This window comes from Pituophis catenifer, unplaced genomic scaffold (assembly GCF_029215685.1).
Source record: "Pituophis catenifer annectens isolate HBS135680 unplaced genomic scaffold, rPitCat1.0.hap2 SCAF_2, whole genome shotgun sequence".
Lineage (NCBI taxonomy): Eukaryota > Metazoa > Chordata > Lepidosauria > Squamata > Colubridae > Pituophis > Pituophis catenifer.
The window spans coordinates 123,689,499-123,704,746 of NW_027256882.1; the positions used below are offsets into that span (position 1 = coordinate 123,689,499).

General features: G+C 38.0%; 1 protein-coding gene across 1 annotated transcript in view; it reads right to left on the reverse strand.

Moving 5' to 3' along the window:
- Positions 1-286: 286 nt before the first annotated feature.
- SHISA6 (shisa family member 6) overlaps positions 287-15,248 on the reverse strand; it is a 316,519-nt gene continuing 301,557 nt past the window's right edge. The window contains exons 5-6 of the mRNA XM_070934467.1: positions 3,807-3,959; positions 287-840 (exon numbers count right to left, since the gene is read on the reverse strand). Of these exons, the coding sequence (XP_070790568.1) occupies positions 287-840; positions 3,807-3,959 (707 nt within the window). The remainder of the gene's footprint in view (positions 841-3,806; positions 3,960-15,248) is intronic.

The window sequence follows — 15,248 nt, forward strand, 5'->3', positions numbered from 1 at the left end:
ACTGGTGTTAGTGAGCCTGTGAAAGAAGCCATCACTAGCATGGCTTTCTTTGACAGAAACTGAGCATGTCAGAAAACTTCATGTACTGTATATAATCTCTCCTTATTCAGGTTTTCTTCTTCCCTTTTTTTCGTCAATAACATGAAAATGAATGTTCAAAACAATACCGACAGGACTGTTGGAAGAGTCTGTCTTAGAGGTTATCTTGGCCATAAGGCCGCTGCAGTATACGGCACTGAACCATCTGGTCCACATGAATTATCTACAAGGAACACAGTGTCCCTGATCAAACAGTCACCTCTGTCTTGCTGGCTGTGCGGTAATGGTGATGGTGTCCTGGGATATAGTGCAGCTGCTCCACTGTGTTGTGTCGCCTGGAGGCAAATGCTTGGCGCTTGGCTGAGGTTTGGTTCATACTCAAGGTGTTGTACAAGTTACTTGAGGCACTGGGATGGGAGTGCATCTTAGTCATCCGGTAGCGATCCAAGACAGGTGTTGAAACAAAGACATCTGAGTGGGACAAGGCTCGTGACATGGACTGCTCTCCAAAACCTGAGTGTTCTGGAGAAAGCAGAGGGTCTTGGGAATGAAGACGCTCAGTAGACAACAGCTGTTCATCTGAGAGGATCTGCTCATAAGACATACTGAAGTCCTCAGGCATGATTCTCTCTGGGGACAACACCCGGTCCTGGGACATGGCCCGCATTACACGGCGTGGCCGGTCCCTCTGGCTGACTTGTTTCTGGGATAACTGGATGACATTGATAGGGAGGGTCCCCCTTGCTGCTAAGTCTGGAAGGTGCCTCTTTCGAGAGTAATATTCCTCCGCGTCCTTGTCAGCTACATAGAGAAGAGAAAATTGAAAGTTAAAATAAAGGGCTGGAAGAAGAAGTGAAAGTAAAAAAAAAAAAGGGCTACCACATCTTTTCCCAGAATAATCAATAATCAATATATGAAATGGGTGTAAAGGCAGTAAGCAAAAGCACTGCCATGCTGGCAGTGTCTACTTGTGAACTACACCCTTTCATATGAATTGATGTCCAGTCAGTACGGGACTATGATGTTGGTTTGAGCTCCAAGCTTGGCAATTTGGTTGCAAATGTTTTGTCACCATTTGGGGAGACATCATCAGTGCATTTTGAATTGTTCAAATTTGAATTGCTCACAATTCAAAATGCACTGATGATGTCTCCTCAAATGGTGACAATAGGTTTGCAACCAAATTGTCAAACTCGGAGCTCAAACTAACAGCCTAGGTACCAACCCAAGCTACTACTTCAAGCATGTTTCAGTATGGGACTATGCTGCACTTAGTACTTAGAGCACACCAAAGGGGCCATATCTTGCCAAGTTTGCACTCTCAAGATGTGTTGAACCTGCAGCTCTAATTTCCAGAATTGTGGAGTGAAGGGGTGCATTGGATTATGAAGCAAAGGTGTCTCTGAAAAAAATAATTTACTGAAGCAAAGCATCCTGTTGAAACAGCATTTCCATAATAAAAATATAGATGTCAAGACTACAAAGTAGAAACAGCAACTCCTCTGGTTAATTGTTTTGTACAGTATCTTGTTTTTATCTTTCTCTTCCTGGGAGCAACCCAGAGTTGGTTAAGATCAGGAGGCATTCAAATTGAATAGAATGAAAGAATGAATGAATGATTCAATGAATGAAAGAAAGAATGAATGAATGATCAACCTGAAGAAGGCATATATCTTAAAGCCTGGAGCCTCGCTTATGGGTGCTGGCAGATATTATCCTTCTTACTTTATACCCACCAGATTTGTTGCACTGCTTGGGTCAAACTAGGAATTAAATGCTATTTAAAGGACCCAAGCATGATATTTTCAGTCTAAGATTGTTGGAACATCCTCCCAGATTCCCCATTTGCAAGACTGATTGTTGAATTTTATACAAGACAACTGCAAATTTAACAGAAGGATATTTGCATTTGCATGTATGACAAGTCATTTTGACAAGCAAGCAAGCTGTCAATATTCTTTGTCTAGAGGAAATGCCATCAACCAAACCAGAGGCCAATCCCAATACTTGTATATCCTTGCTTTGCCTGCAATGTGACTTTTTAAAAAAAATGCAAAATCTTTCTTCATTAATAATGAGTTTCAAAAATTTATTTATTAATCACATTTATGTGGTTCTCCATTTGATGGAAAATGGGCGGTATACAACTATTTTAGTTTTATGTTAGAAAATCTTTCTAAATTCAGATTTTCTCTGTCTTTCCAATATTGTCTGCTTTGGGGGTTTAATCTTTAACTTTAGAAATCAGTTTTCTATTTTTTTTCTTGCAGAAGAGAAACAAAGAATTAGAAAAGAGAGACAGTGTTAGAATTAATTGTATTTAATTTGATTGTTCAAGTAGAAAGAGTTTCTATTCTTCTTTTCTTGGCTGCGTCTTGATTTTCTTTGTTGTAATGTACCCCACTGTAATAAAACTAGACCATAAAAGTTCTATAGGAAAACACATGGCAGCCTTGGTCTGTTGGATTATCAACAAGGGGAATAACTAAAAGCTTTAACATGTTAGGTAGAAACAATCTGCAGTTGGAAAGAATGTCTCCATTTCAGTTTGGCAAAAGCACTGGCAAATTCTTCCCATTATTAAAATTCAGGTAAAGATTATTGCAACCCCCTATGGATTGTCTTAATTCTGTCTATCCTCTGAGGAAATGATTGTAAAATTGTGGATATCAACAAAGGGGCAAGAGTCATAGAAATCATTACTGCATCAGATCCATAGTGATTATTTCATTGGATTTAATTTAATTTGCTAAATTTCTCAAGAAAATTATAAAAGTGGCTCGCAAACATTTCAGAAAATAAGAGGAAATGGCTGAGAGAGTTCTTGAGGAAGGAGGCAGTAGATAAACTGTATAACTAACTCGAACATTTCTCTCTCTCTCCACAGCCTCTGCATTATTTTTATATCCAAAAGAAGCTAAGGCATCTTCCATCATATTAAGCTGGCAAAACTAGCCCAGCAATACTGCAAAGGTAAATTTCTTTTTCTCTGCATCTCTGTCCCCCCCCCCACGATTCTTTTTCTGCTTTCTTATCAAGGATGGCCTCTTTCTTTATCCCTCAAATAAGCTGTGCCCTGCAACATGTTCAGGAACCGAACTGTCTTAGCACCTGTGTATGTTTGTGAATGTTACATCTTAAATCTTATGCCTTTTGTGCTCTAACAGGAAGATTTGAACATTTCTCGTTCTTTTGCTGTAGCAAGGAGAGTTAATGCTACATCTTTATTTTCTGCTGAACTCTGTGTATGGTCCATTAAAGTGAATCACTTCTTGAAATCTCCTGTGTTTTCTTCCTCTTTTGAACTCCCTCTTCATCCTTCTGTCACTAAATTGAAGATTCTCATAACTTAGGAGTTCCTTTGTATTGTTTTCCATTATAGCCTCAGATATTTTTTGCAGCTACAGTTCCCATTGACGATCAACTGGCTATTATTTGATTACTCTCAAAATCATTGATCTGAAGTCCTGTTTAATAAATTGTGTTTTTGCTATTGATAATAGTCTAATGTTTGGCCTTCTGAAATCTATAAACCTGCTTAATAACCCAATGTGTTAAGATCGTACTGAATTGGTGCAGTATGACTTAATGAGTATGAAAAAGAGGCCATTGAGGCAAGTTGATGTGATAGACAAGATTTCTCTGTTACAGGAAGAAAGAATAGGTACTGTACTCCCTCCACCACCCTCCTTTGTCAAAAATAAATGAATAAATAAATAAATAAAAAACATCCACATCAAATAGTAAATTAATGAAATGAAACCTACTTAATCTCTTCAGAGAAGAATATTTACTTGGATTAGTCTTAATTGCAGATTCATACGATGGAGGGAGGTGCGAGAGGTTCTGGAAAGATCTGGAGAAGGACAAATCATAGGGCTCTGTAGCAGAGGTGAGGATACTGTTCATCCGTGGTTTTTCTGTAATAAAAAGAGGGGAAAAAAAGGAAGCTACAAGAATAGCAGCGCTCTTGGATTCGGTGATTGAATTGCACGCTTTCACTTGTCTAATTCTGCGTAATGACGTCATTCAAGCTGATGCTACCTAAGCTGCAAATAAAGTCCTATTGGGCTTTGTTTCTTCAGTCCATTGCAATGGTTAATGAAGGCATTGTACATTGATTCAAACTCCATAGAATCCTTGCCCTTTGCCAAACGAATGCTAAGAAGACAGGAGACAGGCCTCTTGTTAGGAGTGAACAAGTGTAAATGAAGTAGCTATTGAATGTTCATTTTTGTTTGAGAGATGAGCATGAACAAATCCACTTGGCATCCGGGTATGCCCTATGGACAAGATGCTTTGAGTTTACTATCTGTACAAACTGCACGATACCAATGACTAGGAAGATAATTAGACCCCTATCCAACCTTTCAATATACCCACACTATACACATTGTTTCTGGTCATGTCTGTCTCACGCTGGAATATGAACACAATTTCAAAATCTATTTCAAAATATTCTGCAAGCATACAATAATAATCCACAATAAGAGAAGGTTTTCAGCTCATTTAAACCCAACCCCCTTGTTCTGTGAATTTGATGCAATTAAGGACTCAGCTTGCAGTTTTATACCCCAGCTACCCGAACGCCATATTTTTGTTCCAACTGTCTCTCACCCTAAGGCAGTTCTTCCCAGCTGGATTCCCTCCAGATCCACTGGACTTTGGGGCCATTCTAGTGAACAATTAAAGGAGCTTGTTTTCCAATCCAAAACATATGGCAAGGATTTGGAAAGGAAAGATTTTCCCAATGCATTGATAATGGAGGTGTCAGATGAACTGATTCTCATTCCAGAAGAAACTTTCTGCTTCATCTCTTCTCCAGTTGCATTTTCACATATTGCGTTATTCTAACTTTTGGGAATTAGGAGCAATCAAACCTGCCTCCCTAATTTTAAATGCTTAGACAATGGTTCTTCATTACTCATTCTGGTGGATGTATTTTTTTTTAAATATTATCACTTGTAATTATGGAGATAATGACAATGATAATATCTAAAGAGAGCCTTAGGTGTTTTCAATGCAGACCCAATGTAATTTTCTATTAGCATGCATTGCAATTTGTCATTTTACAGTCAAGAGTTATTCTTAAAGTACAGAATATACAGGACATAGTATAGAACTTAGTATGGCTCATTGGTGAGAATCACTGTTAAATACGAGAATTTCAGTTGGTTACAGTATAATCTTTGTATAGTATACCTATAGAGCAGTAAGACATATTGTTTACAAAGACTCTTAGAATTAAGAAGATCTGATAGGACAGCAGCTTTTGTAATCTCGATAGTTGAAAGAGAGTTTTAAGATCTTGTTCTAACTTTCTCTCATACTATGGCAGTTCTTCCCAGCTGGGTTCTCTGCAGTTCCATTGGACTTTAATTCTAGCTGGAGATTAGGCGAATAGTTTTCCAAACACTATCTATGTTAGTTTATAGCCTTTTCATAACCCACTCTGTTGAAAAAGCAACCCACAGTCTTTCCCCACAATATTGCCACTTCTTATGTGCCTATGGGAAGGCAGTTGGCTGCATGGGATAACTGAATAGAAAGGCGAACATTCTGTATTCTAAACACAGCAGTTCTTGATATTAATTTATCATATGACTAAATTTTTCCTAATAAAAACAAATACTTATCTATGTTATGAATCCTTTTGCAATACTTGGGAAAGACAGTACCTCATCTGGCAGAGCATATACGGTATTGTGCAGGTACATTATGTGGGATTTCAGACTTGAGGTAGCTCCAAGTAATGAATTGTGGTGCTAGGACACATTTCCTACACTTATATCTTGAAGAACAACTAAAGGGTTTGTTTAATATTGAATTCACATTCCTTTGCTTGTATCAGATCATATGATTAAAGGCTAAAGTTTAAATCACCTTTCAGCAGCTCAAACTAGAGGAGAAAATCTATCTGACAAGTCATAGCAGTTCTAATACAGATAAGAGATAATAATATTAAAAACAACAGTAGCTAAAATGGTGAAACCACAAGGATATGGAGGGGGAGCTCACCCTTGCATCTAATGCACTTTTGACAACAAAAGTGAAGCAGCACAGCTCTTTAAAACACCGAGGGGTTAGAAATCAAGGAGTATGTGATGCATAAATGTGTATTCCTAAGATTACTGGAAGCCCTGTCCATCTGTGAATGTCTGAGGACTGAGATAGCCAACTTAATTGGCAGAAGAAGTGTTAAATAGATCTGGATCTCTGGATCTCTACTGCATTGTGTCAAAGCCATTCCATAATCACTTCATCATTACATCTGCAATTCACATACACAGATTTTAGCAGCCAGAAAAATTGTTGGCCCTCAAACAAGCATATTCTTGAGATGCCAAATTATTGTGTTCTTGGACTCTGCTTTATGAATCACAATAACGGATGTTCTGTTTCCATGCATAGACATTTATGGAAGATACAATCACACCATTAAAGTTCAAAAGTCAGTAGTAAGGCATTTTATCTCAAGGAGTATATTGTCACACAGTATAATATGCAGCATAGGCATGGGCACCAACCATACGGCCAATTATCTGTTTGGAATTCATCCTATCAAGAATTGGAAATTATGTTGGTCCTTTGTCAATTATTTTTTATGCAGCTAGCCAAGCTGAAAAAATACCCATGGACAGAAATGCACATAGTTGGACTCTGCATCTGGCATTGGGAGTATTTCTTTCGCTTTGGTGAGGTATCAGTTCAGTCTTTTGGTTGAGCATAACAAGTCCCTTGTATAGATGTCCTGGACAAAGAAAACAATCGAGAGACTGAATGACAGATGAGACATTCCCTTATTAACTGCAAATTTATATACAATTCTTTATGATTACTGGGAGGATATTTCTTCTGTAATTAAACATCTAATGGAAGATTTAAATTGCTTTCCTATAATTTGTATACAATTACACTGGGATATAATATTGAGCTCGCCGTTATCTCATGTGGGTCTTTACATACTGCTGCACATAATTTACACTGTGATGGTTGGGTGTCTATCTGATAGTAAGATGGAGACAAAAGAACTGCCTAAGCAACTAGAAGATTCATTAAAAATGGAAAATTAGCTTACAGCACATATCTGCCTATGTACGTATTCAAATCTGAGCCCTGATTAAATTCAAGAAGACCCATTTTTTTAAATGAAACATAGCAGGTAATTGATTTAATTCTTCCTGCTCTTAATTTGTACTTGGCTTGTACTAACAGATATTGGGGTTCTAATAAACCGATACTCAGTGAATTCCAGGAGCCCAAACTGCTCTTCCTGCTAAAATAGCCCCACTCAACATCTTTCACTGAAGGAAGCAGAGTTGAATTTATTCCTGTTCCTATCTGAAGTGGAGCCTAAATAAGATTGCTACCTACTGCTAACATGACAAAGTCATTTGTCTTTGGGTGACAAGTCTTGCTTTCATCTACTGCCACCATTTATTAATTATGGCACCGCCTGTTTTGTTTCCCTGCTGTGTGTCAATGTTCAGTTTTGCCTCCCAAATACTTCAACCCACATCTAATAAACTGGTACAAGTCCTCCCATTTACCAGGCAACAGGAAGCATCGATTCAACATAACACTGTAAACAGAAATTTTTATCCGTGCAGAAGGATACATCTTCAGCAGGGCTTCAGAAAGAAGTAACATTGCAAGTGATCTGCACTGGAATTATTGATAATCTAAAAACAGCATATGTAAGTCAATATTGTAGTTTAAAACTGGATAAGAGCGGTGGAGAGAGAATCCTGCTAAGATTGTAGATTCCAATTATGAAATGAGAGGAGTTGAGACAGCCATCAGATTGATCACAACAAAGGAACATCTTGCCATTTGATCAGGGGAACATCAAGGCCAGTGGTGAGGTGCTATCGGTTCGCCCCAGATTGGGCGAACTACTGGTAGTAGCGGCAGCCTCTGCCCACCCACCTGGACGTCATCAAATTCGATCTGCGCATGTGCAGAAGTGGCGCACGCGCAAGCAAACCAGTAGCAAAGGTAAGTGAATCTCACCCCTGATCAAGGCACAATATTTTTCACCGTGAACAAGCTATTGCAGACAAGGAGGGCTGTATCTACTAGTTACAGACCCAGATCCTTAGCAACTCTACTTGGAAGCCTTAATCACCAGGGCTGGACTGGAAAAGTCCTATGACTCAGAAGACCCAAAGCAGTTAAAGTAGACAGGGCTGGGCCAGCGGATCTGCCTCAGTGGGCATCTTCCTAGGTTCATAACAATCTCTGCAAGAGAAATAGTAATTCTGTCCCCAATATCATACTTTCCAGTGTCACCAGCAGGCCTATTCTTGATCGAACAGTGAGCTATTGAGCAATGCATATGCGAGTCCAAACTTGTCCCAAAAAAACTTAGTGCACAGTAACAGAAATGTGCAAGCATATTTCTATTTGCAGACGTGTGATAAAAGAGGCCTGCCGAAACAGGATTCATGTGTGCTCCTTGGAACGGGCAAAAGCTACCTTAGAAGCAAAGCTGAAGATTGCTAAAGCACTGGGGATTGTGACATTAAATGACATCTTTTCTTTACAGACTCTTGACTAGCAAATCATGCCGTTAACACAAAGTATGCAGAATTAAGCACCCTGCATTTATTAAGAGAGTCTTGATGATGAAATTGGAGCAGTTTTTCACTACTTAACTTGCTACGCTGTTACCTAGGAAGGAAAATGAAACGAGGCTGCAAATATAAAGTCACCTTGAAACCGAATTGCCCAGTATTTAGCAGCACCAGAGAACAATTTGAAATGGCTCAAGGAATTACCTCATGCATAATATAGTTGGGAATCAAGGTCAATGTCTTGATAAGTTTTCTTCAGAAGGGACAATGCCTGCATCATGAAGTAACATAATGGTAGGCTTCTAGTCTCAACAAACTTATTTGATTATTTTAATGTACATGTAATATTCTCCTTCCTCCCCTTCTTTCTCACACACCAATCTCTCTCTTATGCACACAAATGGATGCCAGAATTATAACTGACATAGTCTCACTAGTACAGGTAGTCCTCGACTTACAAGAGTTCACTTAGTGACGGTTCGAAGTTACTACATCACCGAAAAAAAATGACTAATGACCGTTTTTCATACTTATAACCATTGTAGACTTCCCATGGTCATGTGATTAAAATTTGGATGCTTGGTAAGAGGTTCATATTTATGACGGTTGCAGTGTCCTGGGATGATGTGATCACCTTTTGCAACCTTCTAACAAACAAACTCAATGGGGAAGCCAGATTCGCTTAACAACCGGGTTACTAACTTAACAGTTGCAGTGATTCATTTAAAACTGTGGCAAGAAAAGTCGTAAAATGGGGCAAAATTCACTTCACAACCATCTCACTTAACAACATAAATTTGGGGCTCAATTGTGATCGTAAGTCGAGGATTACCTGTATTATTTTAGCATGTAGTGTAAGGAAATACAACACTTCTACTATAATTTGTAAAAAAAAAAAGTTATGTAACTTGGTCCAATTAATGCAATACAATACTTGGTCCAGAATTAATGCAATACAAGAAAAAGAGAAACTCTTATCAAAACATTCAGTATTTTGAAAGTATTTGTTGCACTTGTGTTTTAAACAAAGAAATAAAAATAACTTTCTTCTGGAATATAAAGACTTTCACTTTAACCCTAAGCATCAGGTAACAGTTGCCTGTTCTTGGTTTGGACTTCCCCCTCTTTATTTTGTGTTATTCTGATCTTTAAGAATAGCAATTTAGCAATTTAGGACTTTTGGGATAGAGTTAGGGTTAGAGTTGGGTTGGGATTAAAGTGGATTATATGGTCCTTTGTGGAAGTTTAGCTCTGTATCAACTTCATAGGCAAACATGAGATCACTAACAGAGATCACTGAGATCTTTGTTAGGGAAAGAATGCTACTATGGTCAGCAAAATGTCAGCATTTCTACTTCTTCAGGATACCACCCACATTTCTTTTGAGTGAGTTCAGCCCTCAGTTATAGCCACCTTGGGCCTGCATTTCTCATCTGTTGGCCCAACCATATCTGGTAATAGCTTCACTGTTGCCCAAAATTTGCCCAAAAGGCTATTAAAAACATGAGCTATAAACCTCTAGCAGGGATTGATCTAAACTACTCAGTTTAATTCTGACTAGTAAAATCAAACCAAACCTTTATTACAGTTAAAGACCAACGTAAGGGGGTTGGTGGAATACAGAGAATTAAAAAGCCTTAAAGATACTTCAGTGTAAACATTATATATAAAAGCTAAAAAGTATTTTTAAAAATCTAAAAAGAATTTAAAAAGGGTACAAGCAATAGATTGGTGTAGGGGAGCATGGCAAACTAAGTCTATCATAATACAGAGTACTCTGTACAGTTACTGGATTGGACATTGACTATTTGAAAAGAAGGAACAGGGGAATTTGTTTAAATAGAAACAGAAATATAAAAGGAAGGATTTAAATTGGGCATAATAGATATAGTTTGCGATACTCTATGTTATTTTTAATAACATTGAGTTGCTATTTCTGGTGATGTTTAGTGGGTATTTTTAAAAATTGGGACTGGGTGATTGTGGTTATTTTTGTAATTTTTGTTTTTACTGGGATTGGATCTTGGAAATGGGGATTTGTTTAAATAAAAGTGGAGATATAAATATAAAAGGAAGGATTCCAATTGGATATAATAGAGGCAGTTTGTAATGCTTATGTTGTTATCTCTGATAATCCTTACTGGATTTTTGCTGAATAATCTGGAGAAATAGAGATGGGTTTATAGAGAAGGGGATGAAGTATGGAATGAAGAACTGTTCAGGTGTATTTTAAGTTATGTTAATGTTGTTATATTTGCTGGGGATGAAAGTGGAAGTTTCTTTTTCTATCATTTACTTTTCTTTTTTCTTTCTGCACTTTTTAGATTTCTTAATTTTTAATGTATTTCCACAGTACGTAGTTTATTTGTATAATATAATCTTCAATAAAATTGTTGGAAAAACAATGAATTGTGAATCAAAAGTTGCATTGCTGTATCTGCTCTGTCATTTGAACTACTGCCTTCCCCTGAGGAGAACGTTGCCTTAGTGCAAGTAGAAATATTGTCCTAAATAAAGCCATTTCTTCTTTTCTCGGTCATAGGAGCGCTTATTTAGATAGGAAATTCGATATGGCATATAGGAACATAATTAACCAACAGAAAGTACCTTTTTTTTTTTGCTCCTGAAATAATTTTTATCCTCATGCAGATTGACAGTTTAATTGCTTAATCAATAGATTAACTGAACATGGCACACAGAATGCATTTGAGTCTTTCTACTTGTTTTATAAAACAGCCAGAATCATAACGCATAACAATTAAATTTGGAGCATTGAGGGGTTCAAGAAAATTATATTGCCTATTTATTTTATTAAATTTGTATACCGCCCTACTCCCGAAGAATTTGAATTATTCATCTTTGTGGCTCTTCTAGCAATTGAAGCAACCACTGAACCAATAACCCCTAGAACTAGGGAGATACTTGTGATTTTTAGAAAGAGCAATAGCAATCTACTGATGAATTATTTTTGAATTTCCAGATGGTCTCTGCCATCTTTGCCTCTTTGACCATGAAGTGCATGCAGCTGACAATTGTGAGCTACAGTGAGCAATGTCAGAAAAATTTTCTGGAAATGAAACCATATTGAGCTGTAACTTACAGCTTGTAGACAGATTGTTGTAGGCAATGCGGATCTTGCTACCGAATTCCAGAGACAATGGATGTTCAGACAGTGAGACCTACCCAATATTTAATTATTCAGTTAAACATTTTTAGACTGCCAAAGGGTCTGGAGGTGGTTTTCAATACCACAAAAGCAATGATGAAAAACAATTAAACCCATCAAGTAAAAAAGTGCATGTTCTTTCCTTCTCCAAAACTGATGTTACTGATCACATTTATCATTCAGTTGTCTTGCTGTTCTTAAATTGTGAACACATGGCTGAAATCACAGAACAGCCTTGGCAACAGAAAAGATGCAGATGCTTTATGACAGCACTTTCCCCTTTGAAGCTAAAGCATTCCATAGGTTTAGTCCTTATTCCTGTAAGATTAGCTGTTTCGAGGTAATTTTCTCAGCCTGCATACAGATTAGCTCAGGATATAGACTCCCTTGAATTCTTCTGTAGGAGACTTTTCTTTTCTGCTATGGCACCGAGGCTATTGTCAGCATTAATATCTCTCAGCCTTTCTTTTTATTCTTGAATGTTCCAAGATGACCTCTCTCTTCCCCAGCTACTCCTTCCTTCAGTTAGCACTTATTCTGTAGGCTTCAAACCCAGGGTAGTCTTGAGGAGATGGGCAAGATCAGGAGAGGGCTGTCAGGACAGATACCCTGAGTGAACTGTCAGGGATGGCAGAAAAGAATGGCAGGGATGGAAGAATAGGAGAACCCAGGGCTGAGGAGAAGGGAGCTTAGCCGGTATATTGTTCTGGGGCCCATGGAGCTCAAAGGGAGCCCATAAAGGGGAAATTTTAAAATTTTTTTTTACAAAACCAAATTTTTAAAAAGAAAAACCATATTGGATATATACTTCATACTCTATACTTTATGTGTATAGAAAAACCGCCTTGCAGCCTTGTTTGACATAACCTTTATTAATCTGAAACTCAGTGAAGTTATTTATGTAATTTATTGAATTTTGACCCGCATGCAGGGGTCTCTGCTGTGCATGTGCGGGGGGGGGGGGGGGTCGGGTGCATGCAGTGGGACTGCATGCGTGGAGGGGCGTGCATGCGTGGAGGGCGTGCAGGGGGGCGTGTGTGCATGCACAGGAGTGGGCAGGGGTGCCCATATTAGTATTGTTCCAGCACTTAATAATCCTCTCGGCGGCCCTGGGAGGACCAGGAATAAACCATCTGTAGCATCATCTATTAAGCAGAGTGGAACATACACACTGAAGCGTATACTGGGGCTATCATAGGAAATGTATGGGCAAGAATATCTTCTCCTTTCTGGGTCTGGCCATCTCAGACTCAGGCCAATTTATTTAACTCTTTTATCTATACTTTGTTCAGGAATTTGGTTCTCTTCAATGTTTTGCCAGCTCTTGCCTACTGTTCTGGCATCTGCTTGCCGCAGCCCTTCCAAAATCTGGCTCCCTTTATGCTGCTTTCAGATATACACAGATATATGCAGATTCAAACTCAAGAGATTTATGGATAACATTCTGGTCCTCCAACAGGTCATTATCAAAACTATGACAAAATAGACCATAAATCAGAGAGAGAGAGCGAAATTAAAGAGTCATGAGCAGAATGGGTATTTACTAGCTTGGGTTTACCATCGTATTTTCAGACATTAATGAAATTGAAACTACTTTTGAGTGATGAGGGGGAAAAAATAGCTTGATTTGCATTGTAATGTAAACTGGGTTGTTTTCCAAATAACAGATGGAAACACAATTATCCTTTCATATTTGCATTTCTCTGAATTTTGTGATAGGATTTTATGATCAAAATGTATAACAAAGTTTATATATTATGAAAATTCTAGGGAAAATTATATATACTCGAAGGCCAGGTGTGATCTGAGATAGTGACTTAATTAAGGTCATCCTAAAATTAGTTCTTGTTCTATTTCAGCCTCTGATCTTGGAATGCAGATTTTGATAGTGGATATATGAATAGGCAGAATGGGACATGTGGGAGATAATTATATTCCTATCAGGAGATGACCTGCAGTGATATTAAGTGTTTGGCAGCATTTTTAAGTGAGTATCCAATTCAAAGTAACCAACCCATGAGGTTTAAAACACTTGAATGTTACATTTGCAGATAAAATTTAATATTTGGAACGTGAAGAGGAAATTAAGAATATTTCATACGTTGTTTGAACTCTGCTTCTAAGTAATATATTTCAAAACAATGCATGAAACTGGAACTTGAATTTCAAACAAAGTTGAATCTGGGAAGGTATAAACTGGATTTATTTCTTGGGTCACAGTGAAGTTCAGACCACATACAAGCCATCAGACTCAGCAACCTGTCACACTGAATTTGAGCAGCATCTCAGTTCTTCTTTTTCTGGGTAACAAATTGCAAAACTGTGTTTGGATTTACTTATTAGTCCTTAATTTTGCAGCACAATAGCTGTAAAAAGAACCTGTTTATTACCTTTCTTTTGCTGCACTCGGGTCATGAAAACTAAAGGAGGTGTGAAGCTAACTTTTTTAAGGCACTTCTCCAATTTACTTCACATTCGGCATAAATATTTGGCTTTGCTGCTGAACATATTTCTTATTTTGTTGACAATGACACATTAAGGAGCCTTGGTGGCGCAGTGGACTAAGTGCTGTAAACGTAGTACTTAGCTGCCAGCTGCCTGCAATTACTGCAAGTTCAAATCTCACCAGGCTCAAGGTTGACTCAGCTTTGCATCCTTTCGAGGTAGGTAAAATGAGGACCTGGATTGTGGGAGCAATAAGCTGACTTTGTATAAAAAAGAACACCGTTTGGGGGGGGGGGGCGAAAGCCCTACTAAGCAGGTATATACAAAAGTATGAAGGCTATTGCTTAACGCATTGTAAGCCGCCCTAAGTCTCCGGAAAAGGGCAGCATATAAATCAAACTAATAAATAAATAAATAAATTGACAAAAGACAACAATTGGGTTGCTGTATTATGAAAATGACCTAGTTCATTTTCAAGTAGTCTTTTTTTTTTTTTTTTTAAAGTAAGGCAATGTATTATAGAAGCACCACTTAAAACACTGAATGGTTTCAAGTGCAACAATTCATGAGGTTTGTTGTGATAACCAAACTAAATACCAGTCTAAATAATACCTTCATAATGTATGGATCTATATACTTATTTATGGAGATATACACCCTTGCATATATAGATTTAAAAACAACTCACTGTACAGATAGTCCTTGACTTACAACAGTTTGTTTACAACAGACTTTGTAACATTCTAAGTTACAATGCCACTGAAAAAAGTAACTTATGACCAGGCATGAAATTTACTTACCTTGGCTACTGATTCGCAAATGTGAGTGTACGTGCCTCCTCCACGCATGCACAGAGGATCAAAAACGGGATGTGATGACATCCGGGCGGATGGGTGGAGCATCCCACTGCTGCCGCTACCGGTTCACCCAAGCCGGATAGAACCGGCTGAATTTTACCACTGCTAATGACTGATTTTTACACTTATGACCATTGCAGCCTCCCTATGATCACGTGATCAAAA